The sequence below is a fragment of the Ixodes scapularis genome, unplaced genomic scaffold, assembly GCF_016920785.2.
Source record: "Ixodes scapularis isolate PalLabHiFi unplaced genomic scaffold, ASM1692078v2 ptg000044l_1__unscaffolded, whole genome shotgun sequence".
Lineage (NCBI taxonomy): Eukaryota > Metazoa > Arthropoda > Arachnida > Ixodida > Ixodidae > Ixodes > Ixodes scapularis.
In genome coordinates this window covers 853,878-880,060 of record NW_024609897.1, presented here as the reverse complement: position 1 = coordinate 880,060, position 26,183 = coordinate 853,878, and the positions used below count along the sequence as shown (strand labels likewise).

At 45.5% G+C, this 26,183-nt stretch overlaps 1 protein-coding gene across 1 annotated transcript in view; it reads left to right on the top strand.

Annotated features, from left to right (window-relative positions):
• Positions 1-14,973: 14,973 nt before the first annotated feature.
• The window catches only part of LOC8034174 (4-coumarate--CoA ligase 1), a 54,194-nt gene continuing 42,984 nt past the window's right edge, over positions 14,974-26,183 (top strand). The window contains exon 1 of the mRNA XM_040502978.2: positions 14,974-15,105. Within this exon, the coding sequence (XP_040358912.2) occupies positions 14,983-15,105 (123 nt within the window). The 5' untranslated portion in view covers positions 14,974-14,982. The remainder of the gene's footprint in view (positions 15,106-26,183) is intronic.

The window sequence follows — 26,183 nt, the reverse complement described above, 5'->3', positions numbered from 1 at the left end:
ATATAATTCGGAAAGGTATAGTCCTTCGGTATTTAGTGCGGACAGCTTTCACATTTCCTACGGATAGCTGTCCGTAATGTGGGCTACAGAAATTTCGCCATTCTACAAAATTATATGCCTTGTTTTTAAGGAGAGTACAGTTCAAAAAGACGTAAATGTCAAGTGTTTCATTATTTAGTGCAAAAAGCTTCTATATTCAAGCAAGCCTAAGTCACATGAAGCTTTTGGGGTAGATTGGTATGAAGAGTTCATAGCTCCGTCATTGTAGATATGAACTTGAATAATCTTTCATCCTCAGCCAAAAAGTTCATGTTTTGCAAAAGAGAAAGAGCACACAACCGGTACTTCTCACTGCCAGGATTTTGTTTGTGTGAGCTCAGCTGTTCCTATAGATGACAGCTCAACAAACGAACCAATTAAGAAGTTTCGCCACAATACCTTTATTGGAAGAAGGCATGCCTTGCTTTAACTTTGGAGAAAATTTACATTATAGTTGTCCTTGTGCTGGCCATTTAGATTCCCCTCCATGCTTGTGCTTGAAGTTGTCATTCAATTGAAGACCTCCTCGGTATCTTTATGGTGCATGTAAGGGCAGCTTGAAATAAAGAGCAGAAGAGGATTTGCATTCAAACACAATCGCAACAAATTGTATATGACATGCATGGTTAAAGTAAGTGAGCAACGTGCTTACAAACTAGCCTAGCTCCTACTAAACATGACATATAAAATAAACCACCCATAAATTGAACCAAAGTAAAAATTTGCATTGATTTGAATACCGAACATATCAAGTGCTTGAGAAATAAAACTAGCCAATTAAAATTGCACAACTATTCAGTGATGTTAAGCATATTGGATTGAGCCAGATCTACCTTAGTATATACAGTAGGCTCGGGATATAAGCACATTGGATTGAGCCAGATCTCCCTTAGCATATACAGTAGGCTCGCGATAATTCAAACTCGGATATTTAATACTTCTGGTTAAGTCAAACAAATTTCAAAACTTTGGTTGCCCCGCTACGTTTTCAATGTATTCATAAGCAGCTTAACTCGAACGATGTTTTCGTGTAATTCATACTTTTTGTTCACGCAGCACCATTGAGCGCACTTCTTTCGGAGCACCGGTGCACTGCGGAGAAGCAACACCCGTGGAGCTTGCTTCCGCTGGTGTTGCTTTTCCGCAGTGCACCGGTGCTTGGTAAGACGTTTGTTTAACGGGGTTAAAGCAGAGTAGAACCGTGTATAAACTGTTTTACTAAAAGAGTGCGAGAGATAAAAGGGGAAAGGGCTATCGGCGCTTTCCCCCTTGCTGGAGCGTTAAAGACAGTGAAAGCCCCAGATGAGAGGCTTTGCCAGTGTTCGGTGTAAGCATTGCCCGAACTTCGTTCGTGTTTTGTTCTCTGTTTTAAACTCCCAAACTTAATTAGAGCCATGGGCTTGGATGGCAACAGTCCCCCGGTCATCAAGACACCATTGCTCAGTTATATGGTGCACGAATAACGACAGAAAGCGTCGAATACTGTCCGAGAGCCTGTGTAGCTTGCACGAAATCCGGCAAGGCGAGTGTGACTGCAGTGTCTTTAAGCTCCATCGCTTTCCACATGACCCCGATTTCCGGCAGTAGTAGCTTGCGTCCCTAAATCGAAAAGGCTTTTCCCCAACGCCATCCTCTCGACTCTGCTCGGAACATTTTGTGAATGGAGTGGGCATGACATTTAACGCTGTACCGTCGATGAACACGGGGTGCGCTCGCAAGGTGTGTGCAAGTTTTCTCCAGATATTTGCTTTCAGCTTGTAACATTTTGGAACTGAATTTATTTTAATATAGATATTTCGAAGTGGTGACATTGATTTAATTTTATTATCTACAGCACTTAGTTGAAGGCTGACTTTCGTCGCCAGGTGTGGCTGGCGATTGTCAAAAAGTTAGTTCTATTGCTTTGCCTGAATCCCAATCTCCTGCGCAATACCAGAGAGCCATGAGCCCATGCTGACCGTCACAATGCGACTAGATTCTTCTTATTTTCAAAATTAGTACATAATGTAGCTGGAAAGAAACCTTCAATTTCTGTTGCTTAAAGTTGAAACATGCTCATGCATCACTGTTTATAAACATAGAAACATGCTCATGCATCGGTGTTTATAAACGTTTTATTTGAGGATCCCGTGCCAACGAGTGTGTCTTTTGCCGAGAACTGAAAACAGCAAAGTCGAGATGGGCCTTTTGCCGGAGCGAGTCGGTCAATGATTCAACGATTCGAAATTGATGCATGAGCATATTTCAACTTTCAGCAACAGAAATTGAAGGCTTCTTCCCGGCTACATTATGTACTAATTTGTAATATAAGTATGTAGTCGCATTGTGACGGCCAACATAGGTTCATGGCTCTCTGGTATTGCTCAGGTGATCGTGATTCAGGAACACCAATAGAACAAGCTTTTCGACAATTTTCAGCCACACCCGGCGGCAGAAATGAGCCTTCAACTCAGCGTTGTTGATAAAATTGAGTCATTGTCAAAACTTTGAATTATCAATATTAAGATAAATTCAGTCAGAAAATGTTACAACCTGAAACAGCCATTATTTCGAGAAAACTTGCACGCACCTTGCGAGCGTACCCCATGTTCATCGACGGTACAGCGTTAAGTTCGGTGTGCGCTCCATTCACAACATGTTACGAGCACGGTCGAGAGGATAGCGTTGGAGAAAAGTCTTTTCAGTTTACAGAAGCAAACCACTGCCACCGGAGATTGGGGCCATGCAGAAACAGCCGCACTCACCTTGCCGGATTCCGTGCGAGATACATAGGTCCTCAGACCGTATTCAACGCTTTCTGTCGTTATTCGTGTACCCTAAAACCGAGCAATGGTGTCCCGATGACCGAGGGACTGTCGCCATAGATGCTTGTTGCTTGAATTAAGTTTGGGAGTTTAGAACAGAGAAGAAAGCGCAAACGAAGTTAGGGCAATGCAGATGCCTAACACCGGGACGCAAATAGAGGGCTTGACAAGATCTCTTGGCCAACCAGAAGCCGAAAAGAATCTCCTAGCCGTGGTTTGGGATTGGAGGGCAATGTTAAAGAGCACCTCATGATTAAAAGAAAAAAAAAAAAAGCCGCTCACCTGATGTGCATTTCTGGAAACAGGCTTTGACTAGCAATACATTATTGCCTCAGGAAAGAAGTGCTGCTTCAGTAATGGTTCCTGCACAAACAATTCAAGTGTAAGAACACAAGCCCCAAAATTTTCTTGCCATCCTCCTCCGTCTATTTTTTTGTGCATCTAATTAATTTCATCCCTTGGCAAATCCTAAAGTGCTTATCCTACGTCTTTCTCTTAGAGCCTAGTTCATGTTGCAGAAACTTGGCTGAGTGGATAAGCTGGAGCGTTCATTGTTCATTGAGACACTTTTTCTTTCATCCCATCCTGTTCTTGAAAGCAGAAAATCCTCTCCCTTGACCACGGTCATTAACGACTTTTTACAGATCATACACAGGAGGTTGGCATTGCCAAGACAAACTCATGTCTTTACTTTGAGCATGGAATAAATGTATATCTGATCTACGGAAAGTTCCTGTTTTACCAAGGCTCGTAATATTCCGTTGTCAAAGGAGCAGGCATTGTTCATAAAAACTTCGCTTCATTACATTGTTTCAGAGAACAATTGTTCTTTTTTTAATAGGGATCAATTAATCATATTAGGACAATTGTCAAATAATGGCAGATTCACGCGATGGATTGAATCGCAATTTTCATCCGTGGACCGTTTGTCACGTTATTATCATTTCGGCTATTCCTCCGATTCGCACCTCGTCAGCAGACGCCCAGACTTAAGGGCAAAGTGTCCTTCCATGCCCAGATTTTTAGCGGGTGAGTAAAGGCCCGTTCACACTCTTGCGACCGAGTTAGACCGAGAGAGACCAGACCGGTTTTTAAGCCTCTTGCGACTTCTTAGGTCCGACTCCGCTGCATCGCATCCGGTCCTAAGAAGTCGCAAAAGGCTTAAAAACCGGTCTGGTCTCTCTCGGTCGAAGTCAGTCGCAAGAGTGTGAACGGGCCTTAACAGTAAAAGCGTTTACGGTAGAGCACCAACAGCAGAGCAATATTTTTGGTTTTCGAATGAGCCAAACAAAGATAGTGCACTGTACTTTGTCCATTCGCTGTTTCATTTTGTCGAACCATTCTTATTTTCCACTGGTGAAAGAAGCTGCAAGAACTTTGCCCAGCCGACGAGCCGCAAGTTCTGGTACTCCTCCGGGTTGGTGTCAAGAAGCTTCAGTGAAAACTTGCCTACCAAACTGCAAGCTTCCATGCATGTCCACCCAGTTTTCAACCCAGCCAAGACCTTTCTTACGGCTGTAGTGTGCTGAAGAGTGGTGCACAAGCAAGCAGTGCGTGAAGGTATTTCCAAATGCCCCTCCGCAACACCAGGACTTCATCACTTAGACGCTGAATCCTCCTGGAGCAGGACGATAGTTGTGTCATATGGTTAGTAAAGCTAGTAGCGCTTCACGCTAAGCCTGTCATGATGCTTTGTCTTGCTCGGTATATAACAGCAGCACACAATACTTTTTCATAATAGCACAGTGATCGTAGTCGCAAACATCACTTCTGACCTTGGAAAACTGTGCCACAGTGCGATGTTGGCATTTTGCGGAAATGCAGGGCCGGGAATAGGTTCAGTTTGTCCTCGCTGTCATCTGCTCGTCTCCTCCGTATGGATGTGCTTGGAGGACTGATGGTCCGTGGACGTCTTGTCACTTGATCAATTTATCTGCGGATAAGTTCATGTGAATCGGCAATAAGTGGACAGCGGAGTCTGCGGTGACTTAAACGGGTTATAACACAAAAATTAAACGGATCTATTATTCTTGAAATGGATTGCTCATAGACTACGTAGTATATACACCAAGTTACGCAATTTTAGAGCTCTGGTAATTGCACTATTCAATTTACGAATTTGTATCATTTTCATCTGGCGACCAGGCAACACTGCCGAAGTTAGTCACATCATGGTGCCCATAAAGCATGTGCCCATGCACGCTCTTTCATTCTAGGGGCCCCCATGATCGCCCAAGCTCTCCTTGCCGCGGTACGATCAAAACCGCTGGCGCAACTCGGTAACCCAAATGCTTTTCTCGCTCTCGCCGTTGGCACGTTGACCTTCCACCCTGCATGCGCCTGCGAGATATTCCCGGGTGACAGTGACCACAACGAGTTCGTCCGTAACTCGCCGTCACTGGAGTTTGTTGCCAGCGGGTCGCAGTCAAAATGAACAGCTTTCAACGTCTCTTGATAGCAATCATACTCATTGCTGCTGCAATCAATGTAAAACACTCTGACAAGGCGAGCGATGTCGTAGACGTAATCATCACAAACCGCATGCTCGAAACGTGGAAGGTAAACGAGAAAACTGAAGCTCGAGACGCCAAAATAGCCAAATCTGTCAGTGCGTGCAAGGAGACATCGCGCTGGAGGCTGGCTACAAAGCCAGCCTCCAGTTCTGCTTGGATCCGTCCCTCCGAGGGATTCACATTTAAGTGGATTTATCCACGAAACTATTGCGCCATTCTCAAAACAAATCTAGCAGGGTTACAGGAACATACAATGGGTCCTAGCAGTATAGCTATCTTATATTTTATTTTTGGCGTGTCATTTCACGCCAAACATTTTTGTTGACGTTGCCTGCACGTCATGAAAGTGTGTCTCGTATCCAATTAGACATTGTCGAAGGAACGAGGAAACTGCATAATAACGTCGCACACTGTTTACCTTAACCGTTTCTTTTTTCGTCAGTTTTTGATCCTAAGTTGTTTTTTCTATATTTATTGCACGTACAGCCCAAGCTGCACATGTCTCCACAATCAATCGCCATCCTTAAAAATGTGTACAATAAAAAAAAATACATGCTGCCATCTCTGAGCAGCATTGCAAACTATGCTCGGAACAAGTCTGGGATGTCCAAAAAGAGCCAAGGGGCGAGGTATAGTGCGCGGATGAGTTACACCCATCCTAAACGGTTTAGGAACAACCCTAGGTGGACGAGCGAGGCTCGTCCAAAATGGGTTAAGGTGCACCAACACCTTCCACGTTGTTGAATCTTATGTAGTAGTATATGATCCTAAATTACCAGACTAGGTTACAGAAAGTAAAGAGTAAGAGGAGGACGGGACGTAAGACCTTTTCATGTTCTCATTTTTTCACCAGTCCTGTATTAAAAGGTTTTCATAGTAAAAGTGACGGTTGTATTTTATCTACCCTTTTGTTTCTCGCAATCTCCTGCCTACCAACTCAACCAGCAAAGTAATGCCCCCCCCCCCCCCCCCAACACACATCCAACCCACAATAGATATTTTTGGATACAAGATGCCGGAATGTGCTGTGCATGTGAACCAAGCTGAAGGCAAATTTGCGGTCCGAGGGAATAAAGAGTTACAAAACTGACAAACATGGCAATAGCATACTTTTCACTTTTGCACATGTACAAGAACCGCTAATTTCTATTAGAAAAGCGGAAAAGCCCAAGGCTATCAGGTTACTCACCGACAGCAACTACCAGGAAGAGAAAGGGGGGGTCATGATTGTGAGGGCAGCTGGTCTGTAATGCTTGTGCTTTCCTGAAAGTTGCAAGTAAGACTTTTAAAGAAAAATGACCCAAACTATTGCAACAAAATATTCTTTCATTTCATTTCTCATACCAAAAAGGTTGGCATGAGGAACTTTGCCCAACTGACACGACGCAGAATCTGGTACTCATCTGCGTCGGAAAGCTTCTGTAAAGACGCGTCTACCACGCCGCAATCACTTTGAATCTCCAATCAATCTTTCACCCAGCAAGACCTTTCTTGTGGCTGTGGTGTACTGAAGGCACAAGTGCAAAGTGAGTGGAGGCATCTCCAAATGCCACTTAGCGGGCCCAGGACTTCACCGCCTCCACGCCAAAGTCTCCTCGAGCAGGACCATGCTTGTGTCTCTGCCATGGTTTGGTTTAGTAAGGCTAGTGGCAATTCGCACTAAGCCTATCATAGTGTTATGTCTCACTCCGCACGTAACAGTGACGCACAGTTTTTGTTCAAAGCAGCAAATGTCGATTTCGATCTTGGACAACAGTGCCACTGTGTGGTCACAAACATGTTCAGCTCGTCCTGGCTGTCATTTGCGTGTCTGCTCCTTCGTGTGGATGCGCTTGGGAGACAGACGAACCGCAGACATGATCAATCCGTCTGTGGATCAGTTCGTCGTGTGAATCAGCCATCAATGAAGAGTGCTGTTCATTTTGAACTTGATATAAATAGCCCTTTTGCAAAATCCCCCAAGCACGAAGATTTGTGCGAGACTGTCCCTCGCCTAGCCGCTCTGCCTTGAGATTGCATTGCCTTGTCGCTTGCCTCCTCTTAATCCTCTGTTTTTCGATTCCATTACCTGTCCTTATCTATTCCAATGCATATTTTATTGCTTCTAAGCATAGGCGTAGACTTCGGGGGGCATCGAGGCTCGTGCCCCCCCTGGTGAGATCCGCGGGGGGGAGAGGGGGGCAGGGCAGGGCCTTACCCTCGGGCCCTGCCCTGCCCCCCTAAGATACAGGGGTGTGCTGTATCTTAGTTAAGTAAGCGGCAGTCGAAGGCATACGCTACAGTGCGAGTAAATGGAGCGAGCGTGGGTGGCCAAATCACAGCGCGCTCGGCTCTCGCATCACGATAGTTGATTCAGAGCTGTGCCTATCCCTATGACATGTGCGCGGCTGTTCATAAACGGCTCCTCTCGACTGTACGCGGGTCTAATTGAACCAACAAAAACAGCTAACAGTGTGATAGGAATCTGTAGCAATGGTAGTACTCATACCGGGAAACGACTCGCGAAGCGGCGAGTTGTCCGTCGGTACTCCCATCGAAAAAGGCAAAATAAAGACACAAATACTATATATATACAAGAAATATTGTGCACAGAAGAGAATAGAAACCCTTAGAAGCGATAGAAAATACACTGGAATAGATAAAAAATATGTAATGGAATCGAAAAACAGGATTAAGAGAAGCCAAGCGACAAGGCAATGCGATCTCAAGGCAGAGCGGCCAGGCGAGGACAATCTCTCCCACAATTCCTCGCAGGCGGGCCGAGGCGCTCGGGAAAATAGTGAATTGTCTATTAACTGAGCAGCACCTTTCTGTAGGATGGCTAACCCAACCTAAAACCCCTGAATATGTTTGTGTTAGTTTCTTAAGTGGTGTCAAAGTGCCAGTGCACGAGGCCCGTGCAGCACTTGGACGCAAACGGCAGTGTAGCCCGGGTATGAAAGGCATTTGGAAGTGAGTTGCATGTGTCTCTCGCGTTCATACAATTCAAGCTGAATCGTATGTACGCGATTTAGCGAGCGACGGCAATGAGCGACGGAGAGCTCTCATTGCTCGGGTTTTGGATCTCTAGAAAGCTTTGCTCATCGCCTCGGTCGCTTGCTCCCGTCGCTTTCATGTGGCTTGCCTCGTCGTGCAGCTGATCGAGCGATAGCAAAAAGGGTCGCCATCACTTTTCTTGTTGCTCGCTAAATTGCTTACATGCGTTTTATACTTTATAGTTGTTGGCACTTGCCAAAATGTGAAGCATGCATTTTATTCAGGGCTTCGCCCTTGCTGACTCTCAGACTGCTGGGATAACTTTGGGTTCCAGTGAAATACGACCACGTGATTTCTCCCTTTGCTTATGAGCTGAGGAGGAAGTAGTTTAAAACACGATTTTTTTCTGTTTCTTTTGACACTAGTCAATGCGCGTTTTTTTTTTCTCTCCTAACCTTTACAGTGAAGTACTGCCAGAGGGTTAGTAAATAAGTGCACCATACACAGAATTTTTTTTATAAAAAGTCAGTGCCCCAGTCGAGAGAGAACTCGTTTATACTCTTCGCAAGCAACATCATCAATACAGACCTTACTTCTATAGGCGCACGTCACGCAATGTTTCGAGTAGTTTCCGAGGACGAAAATCGAACTTGAATCTAACCTCGCACAGTGGAAGCGAATACAAGCGCCATCACATTAACGGGTACCTTTAGCAGTCATGGGTTCAGCAAAACACACCGCCTAGCTGTCTGGTACCAAGCCGCCACCCGATTTGCAGAAATCAAGCTCCCTGATACACTCACCAAGTGTCTCGCTTGGCCCCCCTTGCCTCCGGTGGGACCTTTGCCTTTGGTTGCGTTCCCGCAATCTGAGTGCCCGTGCAGTGACAGGTCGTTTCCGTGGCTTCCTTGGCAAAAGCTCGAGGGTCATCCAATGCGGAAAGCACCTGTGCGACAAGGAACCGCACACGTTCGCTTTCACGCCGACTGCACACAAAAGGACTCAAAAAGTAAAACGAGTGAGCGAGCACTCACCAATTAGACTCATATCCACAGCTGGTTTTATGGGCACGCCGGCACCTAGGACACTTCCTTTTTCCAAGAACGTTCTTCGATGTTTGTTCCTAAAGTCTGAAAGCGCCCGAAAGTTGCGAAAGTTTTGAAACTCGCTTCGTTTTTGAAAGTTTTTGCGTTTTGTTACGATGGCGATGGCGATGCGGCGATGCTCGTTGGTTCCGAGTTCCGACCAAGTTTATTTGACGCAACGTGAATGTGCTTGTTTTATTCGACTTAAATTAAAACTTTAAGATATAAAAAAATTGATTTAAGATTTATAAAATTATTTGTAATAAAGGATGTCGAAGCGCAATGTGTACTAAACTGGAGCTTGGCTTCGTCAGCTTCGTTTCAATTTGACACGGACATGGCGGCGACCACTATTGTGCCGTGTACCGTGCTCGACCTATTTGCTGTGCATTGGTTGTCCTGTTATCCACCTCTTGCGATCCTCATCAGCCCCAAGCATGCTGTCTAAGTATTGTGTCCTCGCCGGAAAGAATATCCAGTCTTCTTGGAAGCGTTGCTCGAATGTCGTCGGCACCCACGAACCAACCCGGCAAGCCTCACGTCGTTGCTTGGTTTTTCCGCGTTTCCGGCAATGGATCCCCCAGCCCTGGCCTCAGCCCTACAGGACGTAGCCGGTGAAAAACAATCTACGACAACGCGGTGTCTTTGGAATGCGATTGCTACGATCAGTGGCCCTTAAAACCTCAGTAGCCCCCCTTCAATAGTGAACTCTGCGATGTGAACGCCCTTACCTTCAGTGTCCGGAGACTGCTGCAAACCTCCGACGAGAGCGGGCGTCTTCTCCGGGCTCCGCAGAGCCCGGAGAAGACGCGACTGTACGTGATCCTGGTATAAACATCGCCGCGCTCCGTCGGCCCGCCGCAGCACGTCCGCCGAGAGATCGGTTCGCTCGAGTCTCGTTCTGCGAGCGGCACGCCCGTTTCTGCTTCGAATATGGCTACAGCCGACATCGCCGCTTCGCAGCTCACCGATATCTCTGCGTCCATCCTGAGACAGGACATGAAAATCTCTCTAGAGCGAGACGACCAAGGTGGGAAATGGATCACCCCTGGAAAGCCCCGCAAATCTCGTCTTCCGGCCAACTTTGACCCCGAACTTCACGTAGTTATAGTGCATCTCCCAGTCCGTCCTGCTGGCGCAGCTGCGCTGCCTCTTGACAGTTTGCCGGCGTTCTTGCAAGCCGCACAGCTCCTTGCTCATACATGTACCGACGTGTCGCTCCACCTCCGGCAAAATAACCGTCCTCCGCACCCATCACGAAGCGATCGTCAACTGGCTACTTCGCATCACCAATATCACCTTACAAAACATTTCCCTTCCCGTCCACTCCTACCTACCCCCGACGAGATCATCAATGATCTGGAGTCTTATCAAGGTGACATTCTTCAAGCAAGGCGAGTAGGCACAACAGGTTCAGCCATCATCACCTTCATCGGAACCCATGTCCCTTACACAGTGTACTACCGCCGCCTTGAATTTCGCTGCCGTCCCCACAAACCTCGAGCCCATCATTGCAACAACTGTGTCGAGTACAGACACCGCACTCTGGCCTGCCCGGGCAACCAGCGACGCTGCCTCCCGTGTTCCACCACCCTGGCCCGCCCAGACGAACCCCATCCCTGTACTCCCTTGTTTTGCGTTGCCTCAACTCGCAGTGTGGTTCTCAAGCAGGGCACTTGGTCCTGAATAAGCTGCTGCACCTTCACTCACTCCATGAGACGCATGCGTGAACAGTTCTAGCGGCATGTAAAGCGTGGATGCAGGATTCGGTTTATGGCAGTCACCTTGACAATTGCTACAGTGGAGCACACTGCTTACAGAAAGGATCGTGCTAAGAACTGTAGGGGTGTGCTGGTCGTGGTACCTTTTCTACTGCCCTTTTGGCGACGCCACGACCTGGAGCTGGAACCTCTCACAAGCATGGCAAGGGGCTGCTATACTGTGCATGCTACCTGGCTTCCGTGAAAGCTGAGTCCTATGACCTGCCCAGCGAGCCGCTGTTGCTCATTAACACGATTTAATTAAATGTGTGCATACTAGACGTCTTCAAGTTGAGTCGCTCGGAGTGCAGTGTATACCATGGAACCATTTCCAGTGGCCCCAAATACTCGACAGTTCGACGGTACAGTGTGCTCAGTCCACTTGTTCTCAACATGTTTATTAATCGTGATCCCTGCAATCAACTCCACTGCTGTTACGGACGACCTGATAGTGGTGCCGCTTATCAGGTGGCCCAAGAAACCACCAGGGTTTGCAGAACAACATCGACAACGTCTACTATAAACAGCCAGCTATGCTTCTTCGCACAGCCTGACGACAGTTTTGTTCAAAACGTGCGGAACACTGGGTTTTGTACTTAGCGTGTCCAGTAGACCAGGCCATAACAGACTTACGTGCCTTTCACCAGTGGCGTACCAAATTGGTTTTGATTCGGGGGGGGGGGGGGGGGGGGCAAACTAAACCCCCTCCCTTCCCCTCCTCCCCCCCCCGGGACCGAGGAGCGGTGCTCTTGGTATCCCTCGGGCGCTGCCAGCCAGTGTTTGCCCTGTCCAGTGTTGACTGTTTTAGGAGGGGGGGGGGGGGGGGCAAAACACATGACTTGCTCCCCCCCCCCCCCCCACTCTAAGAACTGGGGGACAAGCGCCCCCCTTGACCACCCGGTTGGTACGCCCATGCCTTTCACAGCCCTGGTCCAGCCACACCTAAAGTATTGCAGCTCCATATGAGACTCCTGTGAGGTTGATCTTGTAAGATCAATTGAAAGTGTTCATCGAAGGGCAACTATACACTATTCTTCGGCAGCCAAGCTCACTCCGGATCACTCACTGCTTTGACATTGGCTAGAATTCTGGCCCTTCAATGGACGACCAGAGTTGATCTCAAGTGTGGCCCTCCAGCGGGTTGTCTTATTATGCCTCCTAAGCAGCGTTGTGGAACTGCAAGTTCATGAGACAGCACTGAAGGGAGTTGTTTGCAAGAATTGGGCTGGTGCCTTTCAGCCGTTTCGTACTGTAGAGCAACAGCCTTCCTTCTTGGTGTGGTCTTCACTGTTCTTGCAATCCCTTTATTTGCACTCACGCAGAACCCCCCAAACAATCATCACAAGCTCAAAAACATCTGTACACAGGAAACTCGCTACCTTCACTCCCACTGAGGTAGAGCAGTGCCTATGTGCTTTAACGTGAATTGCAGACTTTTACTTGATTTCTATTTTGTGTTTCCCCCCACTTTTATTTGTTCCTTTTGCAGGGTACTGCGGGTTTCTTGGTTTGGCCTCTTTACTATAACGAATTGCTCTTAGCAGGATTAGACGATAAAAGCACTTCTAACGCTTTTATCCTCTACTATGGTACTCTTTGGCACACAACTGTACTATTTTATTCAACCTAACGAAAAACGGGTTTTATGTCCGTTAAGTAAGAAACGGACACACTGTCCGTCAGAATTACGACAAATTGTTTGTAAAATTACGGAAATTTTTTACAGTGATATATAGATGTATACGCCGCCGTCAGCTGTTTCAGCGGCCCCTCTAAAAAGGGGACGCACTGCTACTCAATGCCGTAACAGAATATAGACAGACAGTTTTCTATAGCCTAAAGCTTTATTATTATTTTTTTCTTGATAGGCTTGCAGGGTACAGTGGATGAAAAAAATAAAATAAAAAAATGCACTCCGCCGTCTTGGACGATCACGACTCTAATACACGACATTGCAATAGTACAAATATCACCACACGCCTTTTCGATGATTATAAAAAACAGTGTAATCTTAGCAGCGATATAGCAACGTAGAAATATGATTTCGTGATCAGATAGACGTTGCGAGCGTTCAGGATTGCTAACACTAATCACTTTTCTCCGATGATGAAAACGCGTGAAAATTCGCATCCTTTATACAGTACGCGCCAGTAATACCTTGAACTTGAGCACCCGCATGAAATGCGCCAAATAAGAAATCCGGGCGATGTTCGAGGACACAAATGCTTAGAAAGCACCACTGTAGTCGAAGTAAACAAACACGACGGCACGGGCGTTTCTGCTGTCTTGAGAGTGCCGCCACGAGATCGCCGCACGCGTAGGTGGATCTTCCCTTCTAGTACGTGCTGGGTTCTCATAAAGACACACGACGAAAATTCACAGTCAAGGATAGCGCTTTTACGGGGCACGATGAGCGTTCACCACGCCGTCCATGTCGGCGATCACCACCGACGCCATGTTTGCGGATAGAAGGAGCCGGCCGGCCCGCGACCGGCACGACCGGCCTGCAACGCGCGGAGATACGTGCGCTTCCGCGCATCCCTGGGGAACGGGAAATTCACCCCCCGCGGAGGAAGGCAAGGAGAAAACGTAGTCCCTTGTTTGTGAAACGATAATTGCAGTATCGCGTGTTCAAAACTAGAAATATTTTCCGTCTTGTGAAATTATCATGCACACCATTTTTAAATGAACTGAAAATTGTTCCTTTAGCGAAACTTTACAAAGACCGCCAAAATTTTTAAACATACGATAATTTCATTGGTCCTCGCAAGTACAGAAAAGAGTCCGCACGTATTTTATTCCTGCATGATTAGTAGACGGTTCTGCTTTCTAAAACTGAAGATACTCATTCACTGACACTTCCTTAACGCCATCGCACCAAAACGTAGCTTCTCCAAAAACCGCTTGAGTGCCCCTTTAAGAATTGCAGGGCCTAAGTTATTGTGTTAAGGCTTCATGATTTGTTCTGCGGAATTTTTACCAGATGATACCGCCACCGGATTGGCTGGGAAGCAATAGTCAAATGCGAGTGACTCGCTCTTCTTTTGTTAACCAAATAGACAAATCTAAGGTGGTCGTGGTATTGGAAGCAACACGTTCGGTGTAAACCGCAAGGTGACATTGTTTGCCCCGCTATACAGATGATGTTTTAAAACAAAGTTTTGTAGAAAATCACCCTCAGCGTGCTCTTTTAGTCTTCCGCTACGGCTCCCACCTGAGGCTCGACAGGTAAAAAGACCCGGACAGAAATAAAAATAAAAATGTGGCAGGCGTAAACAAAATTCCTCGTAGAAGTACATCCACAACTGTTGGTGTGACGTGACTATCGACGTGTGCGTAGCGCACCACTTATGAATGCTGTGCGGATGCGCGCATCGAGCAGATGCGCCCCATATTTGACGGGAACAACTGGTGTAGTGGTGTGTTTCACACTTGTGAAGAAGGTGCTTAGAACCAGGGCGGAGTACGTTGGTCTGAGCTCTTTCGGATATGTCGGTAAAAATCGCCATTTTATAAAAAGAACACCACTCCTTACCTGTCATTTCTCATCGCAAGGAAATTTTGGTGCGCATGAATTCATATACCTTTGAAAAGCAGGAATGCCAATTTCGTGAATTAACAATTGCGGTCTTAGTGATTATGTCTTTCCGAAAAGTAAAATTTTAAAGAGAGCTCTCGTACAATCATTCCTATCGCGCATTAGTGAAACACAGAGTCACCGTGTTTGCAGGTTTTCATTTTTTTTCTAAAGGAGTGAGTATTCATTTGTGATTTTTGCACCTTTAGAAATAGCCACGGAAAAAAAATGGCTGCAAGGATTGTGAACCGAGTGATACACTCATCCCTCCCGGATTTCGACGTTGGAAACAGCTACGCTTCCCAACTTATAGAGCAGCGATTGAAGAAATTATCGACCAAGATAATTCTTGTGAGTACGGCTTTATATATATTTCCTGGAGTGTGATTAGAAAGCGTATAATTGTGGAGACACTGGGATCGAATTCCCTGCTTTGTTATGGTGATGCAAGGCTATTTGTTTTCATCTGGTTTTTATTACACTTCTTAATATTGTGTAATGAGCGGGTTTTAAATATGTACCCAGTGCGTTGCTTTGATATAAATGCCGCAATGTTAAGAATAATTGTTTCCAGCGTCTGCCTACGTGACATTGATGAGGGAAATGCGGGGTCGATCAGTAAATAATGCCGCGCTGCGCTACGAACGTAGCTTTTCGGCTATTGACTGGTCACATAAATACCTATGAGATCCAGCATCGTTACTTTGGTGGTACTTCTCAAGTGATTAAAGGTGGCTTGACACGAATTACAAAAGTAAAGATTGAAAAGTCACAAATAGGTAATGTATCGTAAGGAGACGTAGACAAATCAAGGAAAGCGTTAATAACTACCAGGTGTTTTGAGGAAAAAAATAATACACCGTGTTTTCCTCAGCACCAGAGTAAACTTCAGACCACCTAAAACTCCGTCTCCCGTTAGATGTAGCGGAAGCCTAGCTCCGTCACTCCAAAACTATGAGCGATGTTTACATGTCTGGCTTTCAATCATCAGCGTGTTCTGTAGTTCCTCTGGACCTCTGGACGAGCACGAATTTCTGATAACCCGAAATTTCGTCGGTAATCGGGTTTATTCATTTATTCGCTGTCGCCCTTTTAAAACTACAGCAAATTAGCACATTCAATATTTATGTATAGGTTCAAACTTACCAAAAGAGACATTTTTGCAAACTGAGAAAAGACAATCTATAATTGGGTGACGCTCAGTTTGCATAAATGTGTTTCTAAACGCGGAAGTTTTTTTTGTTTTGTTTAATATAACACTTTGTGCATGATGTTTAAAACAACAAGCCGTAGAACCATTTAGTGGTCAATAGAGGATACATTGGTATGTTTCTGGCGCACCGTTTCCGTAGGTGAGCCATCGTTTCACAATCCTTGTTATGTTACCCGTAGCACGCTGCGGACAAAACAACTACCCGCTGATTTTTAGTTACGTGTACTACTGCCTCAACTGCTGATGAATAAAGCTGAGAAGCTCTCCAATTGTGAAATTCTAATGATTTCACTGCAAGTCGTAGAAAGTGGAGTCGGCCGAGCGTCGGCGGCAAAATTCGAAACTGTTCCACAATGTGACCCGCACATGCACGTTGTTCGCGTAGTCTTTTTTTTTACTAATGCGTTAGCATTAGTACCTTCCAGAGTGTCGAGCCGAAATTTTGTATCGGTTAGGTTCAGGTTCACGGATTTCGGTTCAGTTCCGGTTCAGTACCGGGGAGCGAAATGGCTTGAACCGGTTCTGGTTCAAACCGGCTTGAACCGGTTGGAACCGCTAATGTGAGAATATATTTGCCGCGTTGTTTAGGCGATAGGCACTATTTACGTCGTGAAACAAGTAAATATACAGTTATTACCCTTTTTACAGTCCACTTTTATTCACAGCTTCGAAAAATGAGAAATTGCGTTATTTCATTTTCACAAAACAGCAAAAGCAATCAAGACTAACACACGGAATATCGTGTTTATATCATTCAATATCCATTTGTTTATCTTTGTCACTGATATTTGGCTTGAGTATAAATGTGGTCACGAAGTGCGGTGGGTCACCTACAATACCCCTGATGGGTCCAATTTTGTGTCGCAGCCTTAAAAGTCAAAACGTAGCTGTGCTCTGGACTAAGGAAATAATTACAGCGCATAAAAGCATGATATCTGCACATCGCCGATGTGAGTTGTAAAATATATTTTATGAAATACGTTTCAAAATATAGTATATGATTACGACGCAACCGAGCTAGTAGCAGTCGCATTCTTTAAAACGTCTTCAAACATTTTGGGCAAGCCAGTTTTGTTAACCATCTGTAAAAACAGAGCAACAAACAGAACGCTTGGTTTTCTAACCCACGGTTACGTCAGCAAAAAGTCGCGAAGAAAGGAGTGTTCGAAATTGTTTCCTCTGCTATATATGCAACTTCGTACTCAGGCCGAAGCTGGCCTAAAATAGCGCGTGCCCAAGTGAACAATATCTTGTAGAGGGATAAACTTGCACAGCTTGGCCTTTTGAGGTTTCTTATTCTCAAGATGCCAGTCAATTCAATTTGCACCCTTGCTAATTGATGACTTTTTGTTAAAAAGACAAGGTAGCATTTGGTGATCGAAATGACAGGTTTATTGATTCGTCGCTTTCTGGCGGTCTGCGTACGTAATCGTCATACCGCCACGGGCCGCCGTGCATTTTGGCCTTGTCCAGCACGCAGACATATAACATTGCAGTTCACCACTTAAAGGACGCAATAACAAACTTCTTTTTGGTTGAAAAGTTATTTATGTGTGAGAAACACATAGTTATTTAGATCAGCTTTAATTTCAGATAAATGTGTTTGAGGTTCTTTCAAATCGAAGGCACATGTGCCTCTTGAGTATAAAGACGCCGGGAAAAATTTTCACAGCATCTTTCAGACATTTTTACGCGCATTTACTTATGATGCAGATCTTTAAGGTGATCAGCCCTTCATTGACGCTCTCAAATATTCAGTCAGTAGCGAAATACATTCGTATTGTCATGAATACTTTCTTTTGTATGAAGATCACATAACCGCTTGAGACCGACAGATGAGGATGATTCTCGACACTACCCCAGCTGTTGAGCAGACCTGCGGAAACGTGATTTTTGTGCGCTGTTTCTCAGTGCGAAACACCGGGACATGGAGTGTGCCGAAATGGAATGTGTGCTCACATGATGCATCTGAAGGCGAATACATGAAATGTGCAGAAAGAAAGAGATATTAAATGGCATTCTAAATAATCTTATGCACAATGCCTCTCTGCCAAAAGAAATACAGATGCAATTATGTTCCCAATTACACATAAATAGTGCGGAGAACAGACAAAGAGTTTTTATATTCTTAACATACAACGCATTTACACATTAGCACGCATGAGTTCTAATCTTTGCAAAGTACTGCCCTGGAAGGCTGTTGTTATAATCGGGTTAACATGTCCTTCTTTTGGGCATTCCCGTTACAACTCTCAAGTAATAATGCTGTTGGAGGGAAAGAATATTGTGTTTCAGAAATGAAACAGCAGTAAGGGCCTAACTATCCAAATTGTCTCTGCACCAGATAGCTTTCTTCTGTAGGACTAGTAACTTGTCAAGGTTAGTTCCTGTTGTTGTTCCCCAAATTAATAAACAGTAGTTAAGATGGGAGTGTAACAATGCATAATATAATTCACGTTTCAACCAAAAAGGAGGAGTAGCGTAACTTTAAACAAAATGCCGATAGATTTAGAAGTCTTTGTAGGAAGGTGTTCCACATGTCGAGACCAAGTTAAACTCTCATCGAACCAAATACCAAGACATTTATGCAACCTAACCTTCTCAATAATTGTGCTTTCAAAATTTACGTTTATATGATAGTTAATAGGTTTTTTAGGCTTAAAAATAATATATTTTTTCTTGCCAGTGTTCAACTGAAGATTGTTGGACTGCAACCATAGTGGTAAATTATTTAACCAGTCATTTGACATAGTTCCTAGCTTCCTTAGGTTTGAATCAGAAAAAAATGAAAGCCATTTACAACACCCTGTAACGCCGAATTAGAGTGCAGCTTTTGAGGAGGAGGATGGAAAGGTACTGAAGGGTGAGTATACCCCTCTTCCCCCCTCCCCCGCCCCCGTCATCCCGCCTGCTACTCCGCCACGGGGCCACGTGGCCTTACCGGAAATACGTGGCCCCCGTGAGGTCACGTGACCTCAGGCGGGTCACGTGACCTCGGGGGGGGGGGGGGGTCACGTGACCTCACGGTTACGCCGACGGCGACGCCGCTCAAGCCGGAAACGGGCGCCTAAGAGCTGCGCTTTAAAAATGCATTCTAGTCATCTGCGTGCAAAAGAATGTCTGGTGTACGTGGCAGATGTCATTTAAGTACAATAGAAATAACAATGGACCAAGAAGAGATCCTTGTGGTACAGCGTAAGTAACTGATTCAAGCTGAGAACGCATGCCATTTATAATGTATATTGCGAACGTTTCTATATTGATAATAATCTTATTTTTTATATGCAATAAAGCCATTTTCGTTGATTTATTCTTTTGAAACCCATATTGTTGACTTGCAATTAAATTATTTGCACTAAGAAAGTGTGTGAGTCTCGTGAATATGAGCATCTCCAAAATGTTTAGAAAACACAGATAAAACCGATATGGGTCGGTAATTGCTCAGGTTGTTTAGCGCTCCACCTTTGTTCAAAACGTAAAAGCAGGCTATTTTCATTCTGCCTGGAAAAATGCCCTTGCTCAAAACGGCATTAAATATATAGGCGAGTGGTCCGGATATTAAATGAGACGCAGCTTTAATTGGTTCGGCTTTTAGCTCATCCTCGCCAGCTGCAGTGCTATTAGACAAGCTGTTAAGCATGGAAAAAATTTCGGCTTTGCTTGTAGGTGACAAGAAGACAGAACTTGATACATCTGCCAAGACGTACGCTTCCGCTCTTTCGACGCTAATGGAGGACGGTGATGCACTGTGGCTACAAAATCAGTGTTGCACTTATTCAGCAGCGAATTTAACAAATATAATTGTATCATGTTGACAGTAATTTTCCATTGAACTTATGTGGTGTCCCAAAAACGGTTAAGTTTAAACAAAATTTGGAGGTGGTGGAAGATTGTGGAAGAACCTGGTAGTGACATTAATCTGAGACATTAGACTGGCTGCCAGCGTTCAGCTGCCCCTCTGAGGCTACCAGAATCTTTATTTTCAGGTGCTCTTCCCATACAAACCCCTAGCTTATTTAACTTCGGAATAATAGGTCAAAATTGGTCGTTCCAATGCTTCTATTGCCAGAGACAACTTTCTGAAGCAGTTCAGTAAAAACGAAAGCATGTTTGGGTGCCTCAGTGGTGTCTACATATAAAATGGGTCGTGCAACGATTTACGTGCTTTCATACTCCTAAGAACTAATCGCTGAGGGTGATAGCTGCGAGACACTGGTTAGTTTGGTTCGGCTCCGGTTCGACACTCCGGTACCTACATGGCAGGGAAAACGGACGCCGTCCGACGACGGAGAAAGCAGTGGAAAGGAAAGCGCGCCGCATAGAGAGGAGGACATTAGTGAAAACCAAAGGCGAGGGGGAGGCGACGTCAGAGGGAAAAAAGCCAATTAGCGCGCGGGAAACCGGTGAACAGCGAAAGCAGCGTCAGGCAGTGTAGGTCGCTGATATGCGTGCAAGGCGGGCGAACGAGACAGAAGAACGGAAGCAGCGCCTACTTCGGCTGGCCGAAATGCGGAGGAACAAACGGCAAGCCGACGCGGGTCTGCGTGCGACAGAGGCTGGAGCGAAGCGGGCTCGGCAAGCACCCTACGCCTGAAAAAAAAAAAAGTAAAGGAAGATCTATCAGTGGATCTTTAACATAACCCTTGGAAAACGCCGCACAAGTCTTTCTTTGGGAAAGGCCAACACTGAACCCCTAACAAAGACAAAAATAGAAATACCAAAATAGACGAAGCAAAATAGAAAGTAAAAAAAGAAAAGTGAAGGGTTCAACGTTGGACCTTCGTTCATTATTTTTTGTTTCCTTAGTCCGCACGATGCAGATTTGCCTGTAGCTGGCACCGGCCACCGTTTTGGTGCAAAGCCCAAGTGGCAGCCAATGGACGGAGAAGCTAGGAGTCCTGAAGCGCCTACTTTGTGGGGAGTGAAATGAGCCTTACCACCCTGTCTAGATCACCGCAGTCTTTCTAAATATGAATATAAAGGGTAACTTTACGGTGTTAACTAAATTCCAGAATATATATATATCGACAGATCAAAGGGCTGCGCCTTTTTGCACGAAAAACATGTCACTGAAATTTGCCTTAAACACTTGAAATATGTAAAGTGGGTAATTTTTTTCCCTTTCCCGGCTAAAACTTTTTTTTCGTCTTTTTATATAAATACACCCTAAACACACTTCCCTACGTTGTTCGGTTTCTTCATACTTCTTGATTTTGTTACAGACAGCAGGAATAATGAAGTAGAAATTAAAAAGCTCGTTGATTCTATTTGGGTCGTCGACAACGTCAACGCATATACTTTTACCCATGTCAAAGCCGCAGGTGTTGACGAAATCGCCAGCGTGATCCGGCATTGTCCCAGTGGCAGTCGTGCATATTAGCTTTGCGAGTGCGATTCGCGCCCAGGTTAGAAAGTTTCTGTAGCCGTACCGCATCGCCCACCACCAACGCGGTTCGGAACTCTGCAGACGTAGCAAATATGATACGGAAGGCGCACCGAAGGGGAAAAAGGGTTGAAAACTGAACGCCCCCCACATCCAAAGCGGCGTAGAGAATGCCTTTGTAAAATATCAAAATAAATAAATAAAAAAAAAGAATACTATGCCAGCGGTTGTCGTAAAATTATTTGCGCGAAACATTTCACTAAGACTTCGCCTGCCCCCTGGATTCCGCGACGTAAATCAACCGCTTTTCAACAGAATCCCGTCAGAACGGTCCCGAACAAAATGGTCTCGGTCAAAATGATTTCGGCTAAAATGGTCCCGGACAAATTGGCCCCAACCACAAACCCGGACAAAATGGTTCCAAGCAAATGTTGATACATATATAGTTCTCTTGTTCTTCGGGGGTTAGCTGATTGTTTGCCCTCACTGCGAATTGGACAAAGAGAAAACAAGAATGTTTTGATGAATACTTAAGATATGTAACGCTAATCATTTTAAAGTTTGCACATACTATGCGAAACACATTGCAGGCCAGTAGCTGAGCCAAAAAGGGAAAAGTATCCCTACCGAAAAATCCGGTATAACTTTTCGCTATCCGGATTATGGAACCGGAAATCTATCTGGATTCTATCTGGACTCTATCTGGAATTTAGGTTTTCAGAAATTATTCCTTTGTTCTCAATCTGGATTTCGGGTTTCCAGTAACAAATTTCCGGTTCCATATTCCGGATAGAGAAAGTTATACCGGATTTTTCGGTAGGGTATAAAAATAGAAGTTATATACAAGTACAATGTCAAATAGTGTGCCTATATTAGTTTATATAACACGTGTTATATATACTAGTTTATATATGACCCATCAAAGAAAATATATTTGAGTTTGGTATTTATACAGTGTAAGGTCGGTTTGCCTTTGAGGAGCGGTTTCACTGGTTAACGCTCTAGACGAGAAATTTTGCCTGTGCAGTGCCACTTATAACCTGGTGTATTTAATGCGCACCACGCAGTGTTAATGTTACTTCCCGCGTTCTTACTACGCTTTACTAAAGTCACAGTGCAGCCGAAACTACCAGCCGATAGGACCAATCGAGCAGGACTGAAAACAAAACGTACTTATGGCGTTCGTTGACGTTTTTGTCCACATTATTACCAGCTAGTTCAATCAATCGCAGAGTACATTGCGACCTTGCGTTTTTAGTGTGTGCGTGTATGTTCAGTGACTTCCGAGCTCCAGCTTTGCACAGTGCTCCTGTATTATGCAAATAGGGCTCATAGAGCCGAGTGAGCGATAATAGAACTTATATTATATCCTAGACTTTTTTAGTTATTTCCTCAAATATATAACAAAAACTCTAAATACCTTAACATATGCATTACAGGTGTGTTGAATACAGCTTCAGAGTAGCAGTTCATTAAAACTTTAAAGAGTTCCCAAAGTATCAACAAAGCACTTGGGACCATTTTTTTCCGGGTTTGCGCTTCAGACCATTCTCACCCAGACCATTTTGTCTGAGGCCACATTGTAAGGGACCATTTTGTCAAGAACTATTTTGTCCTACACTTCTTTTCAACAGAAAACAGGTGATTTCTAGCATTAAGCTATTTTGATAGCCTGAAAAGTATTGACCGTGAGTCATCTCCCTTTCAAATGAAAATAGATTTATTGCCGGCATAACGTTGTTTTCTTATGGCGAATTCGGGTGGTCAGTCGCCGGCGAGAACGAGCCGGCGGAACCGTCAACCAGAAACGCGCCGGCGGCACACCACGTGACCCTCACTGCCCGAACAAGAAACGCCAGACGGTGGCAGTTTACTTGGCCTCTTGCCCTCGCGACACCGCTAGCGAGAGCCTGTCGCCGCCGTCACTCATGTCCCAACGACTTGGATTGACTTTCGTAGCGGATCCTAAAGTTACTTCAGATCAGTTTCGTTCTTGCGTTAATTTTTTTTCTCACTGACCATCTCGCTCATTTCGGAAGTGACGACACCGGATACAGTTTGGCGCGTACTCGCCCGGCCGTTCGGAGCTCGCGCGGAAAAAGCGCCGGAAAGTTGGCGGTGCTTGACGGAGAACCACCACCCGAACGGTGCGCGCCGGCCGGAAACTGACCACGCGAACACTATTGCCGGTTTTCCGGCAAAATAAGTTGCCGACGATTGACCACCCGAATTCGCCATTAGCCTAAACACTTTGCCCTAAAATACAAAATGTTTTTTTTTTTTTTTAGGTGCACCAAATTTCTCGAAAAATAAGTGATACATAGAACACTTTTAATTGTTTGTTTAGCATACTCGACTTTGCGACCACTAGATAGTAGAAACAACGTTATTTCTTCAATTCGGTGGGTAATAAACAGAGAAATTGTAATTAACTTTTTTTAATTTCTGAATTTAGAGGGCATACTGCGTGTCTCAAAGAGATGCCCAACCTCTGCAGGTTGTATGCTCCAACCACAAGCTGTAGCAAGTATGTTAGCTTTTGGGCGTTACCGGCCAAATTATTTTAATTCCGCTGGGTTCCTCAAACGCTGCATGGGCTGTACCATAACAAGTCACGAATGATAATTGATGAGGCAACAAATGTCTGAAAGAAGCTAAACCTTTGATATCGCGAACTTGAGCTCAAAACAAAATAGAAGAAGGCCAGCGTCGAAGGCGTCGATGCCGGCGAGACAGCTGGATCGAGCGCTGGGGCAAGAGTGACTTGTAAGGAGCGGCAAAGCTTCTTTAAAAATTTCCCCGGAAGCCCAGAATATTCTTTCTCGATCGTTTTAAAACTATGCATTCTAAACATGAACAAGCTAGACGGTTTTTGAAACTTTTCGAAACTCCTGCTTACATCAAGAAATATAAAAAAAAACAACACGCAGTGCCGGGAATCCAACCCGAGCCACGTGCGTGTAAGCCAAGCGCGCTATGGACCTGGCTACGTAAGCGCACGGCATAATTCCCCTCCCCCCCCCCCCCCCCCCTTCTAAGAAAACGGACCACCCCGATGCAACACGCAACAAACCAAGGCAAATAAAAAAACGGTAAACTTAGAGTCATCGGAAACAAAAACGTCAACATTGCTATCGCGTGTAGAGTGGCTTGAGTTGAACGACGTGAACCACCTCGAGTCGCGGTCGGCGTCGTGATGATGCTTGTGTCTCGTAGGGTATCACCTCGTAGTTGAGCATTTCCAGGCGGTGAAGGACCTTGTAAGAACCAAGGTAGCGCTTTTGGAGCTTCTCTTTGAAGCCCCGTTGTCGTAATGGTATCCGCACGCACGCCCGGTATCCGGGCTCGAAGTGAACGTCGTGACGACGGAGGTTATATTGGTGAGCATCGACGCGTTGCTCATCTTGTAACCGGAGCCTGGCGAGCTGTCGGACTTCCTTGGCCCATTGAGGGACGATCTGAGAGTCGCCGCTGTCGTCGTCATCATGTTCGTTCGTGGGTCAGCATTACGTCCACTATCGTTGTTAGTTTGCGACCATAAACCGGCTGGAATGGTGTTAGCCCAGTAGTAACTGAAACCTCAGTATTGTATGCGAACGTCACATATGATATAATTTCATCCCGTGTCTCATGCTCTACGTCGACGTGCGTCGATATCATGTCGGCGATGTTCTTGTTCAGTAGCTCATTCAGCCCGGTGGTCTCCGGTTGGTACGCAAAGGTTCGACGGTGGCTTGTGGATGAGCCGTGTTATTTCTTCCGTCAGTTCCCTCGAAAAATTCGATTCTCGGTCTGTAATTCGCACTTCGCGTGCACCGTGCATGAGAACGATGGGTTAAACGAAGAACCGACGAAATGGCTTTTGCCTCGGCGTATCGTGTTAGATAATCAGTGACTATGATTATCCAATGGTTTCCCATGCGTGACTGTGGAAAAAGACCATGGGACGCCCGTCTTGAAGTTCTGTTTCATCTCCTTCAGTCATTCGTCACCTCATCAATTGTCATTCGTGACAGTATCAATAAAAGTCAAGGTTTCACAGCACCCTGCCTTCCGGATGAGTTTCGGTTTGAGGGTAGTAGAGTTGGGTACGAAGAACCCTGGAGTGCGGACGCAACTGATGAGCTGAGCGTTGCCCTTCCCCTTTCTTGAGTAGCGCGCTGCGGAGCCGCAGCCTTTTGCATCGTTAGAGCTAACTTTGACACAGTCTCATTGGAGCCGTTAAAGGGGCCCTGCAATCCTATTTAAGCCTCTACTTTTCTTGAAGTTTCCACGTCTCTTGTGGTTCGGGCAACCCTACGGGCACGAGTGACGTACGGGAGCGCCCCATGGTGTCGAACGCGCGCGGCATGTGACGAAATCGTGACGTTGTTGGTCCTGGTCAGCCGTATAGAGAGAGCTGCCCCGTTTTGGGGCAGCTCCCTCCTCGACCTCATCGTTTTTCTCCGTCTTCCCCTACCTCCCACCATTCCTGGGGGACAGAGGACCAAGGACATCAAGGAGGTGGTTATTTTTTGCTTGTCCTTGAAATTTTAATATGCCTATAACATTTAAAATAATGCGAATTTCGAGCAAAAAAAAGTACACTAAGTTTTAGTGCGCTCAGGTCCGGTGAAAATTAAAAACAGTAAAAAAAAAACTTAAAAAAAACAAACATTGTAGGGCCCCTTTAAGGCGTCGGCCCCCCTCTCGGATTGTCAAATCCTTGATACATAAGTCTACCCCTTGGTCGGCGAACCAAAGACCCGGCCGCGGGTGGGAGTTGCAGGAAAAGCCTCGTCCATATGGCCACTGACGCCGAGTTCGAAGACATCACCGAGTGCAAAGCCCCCA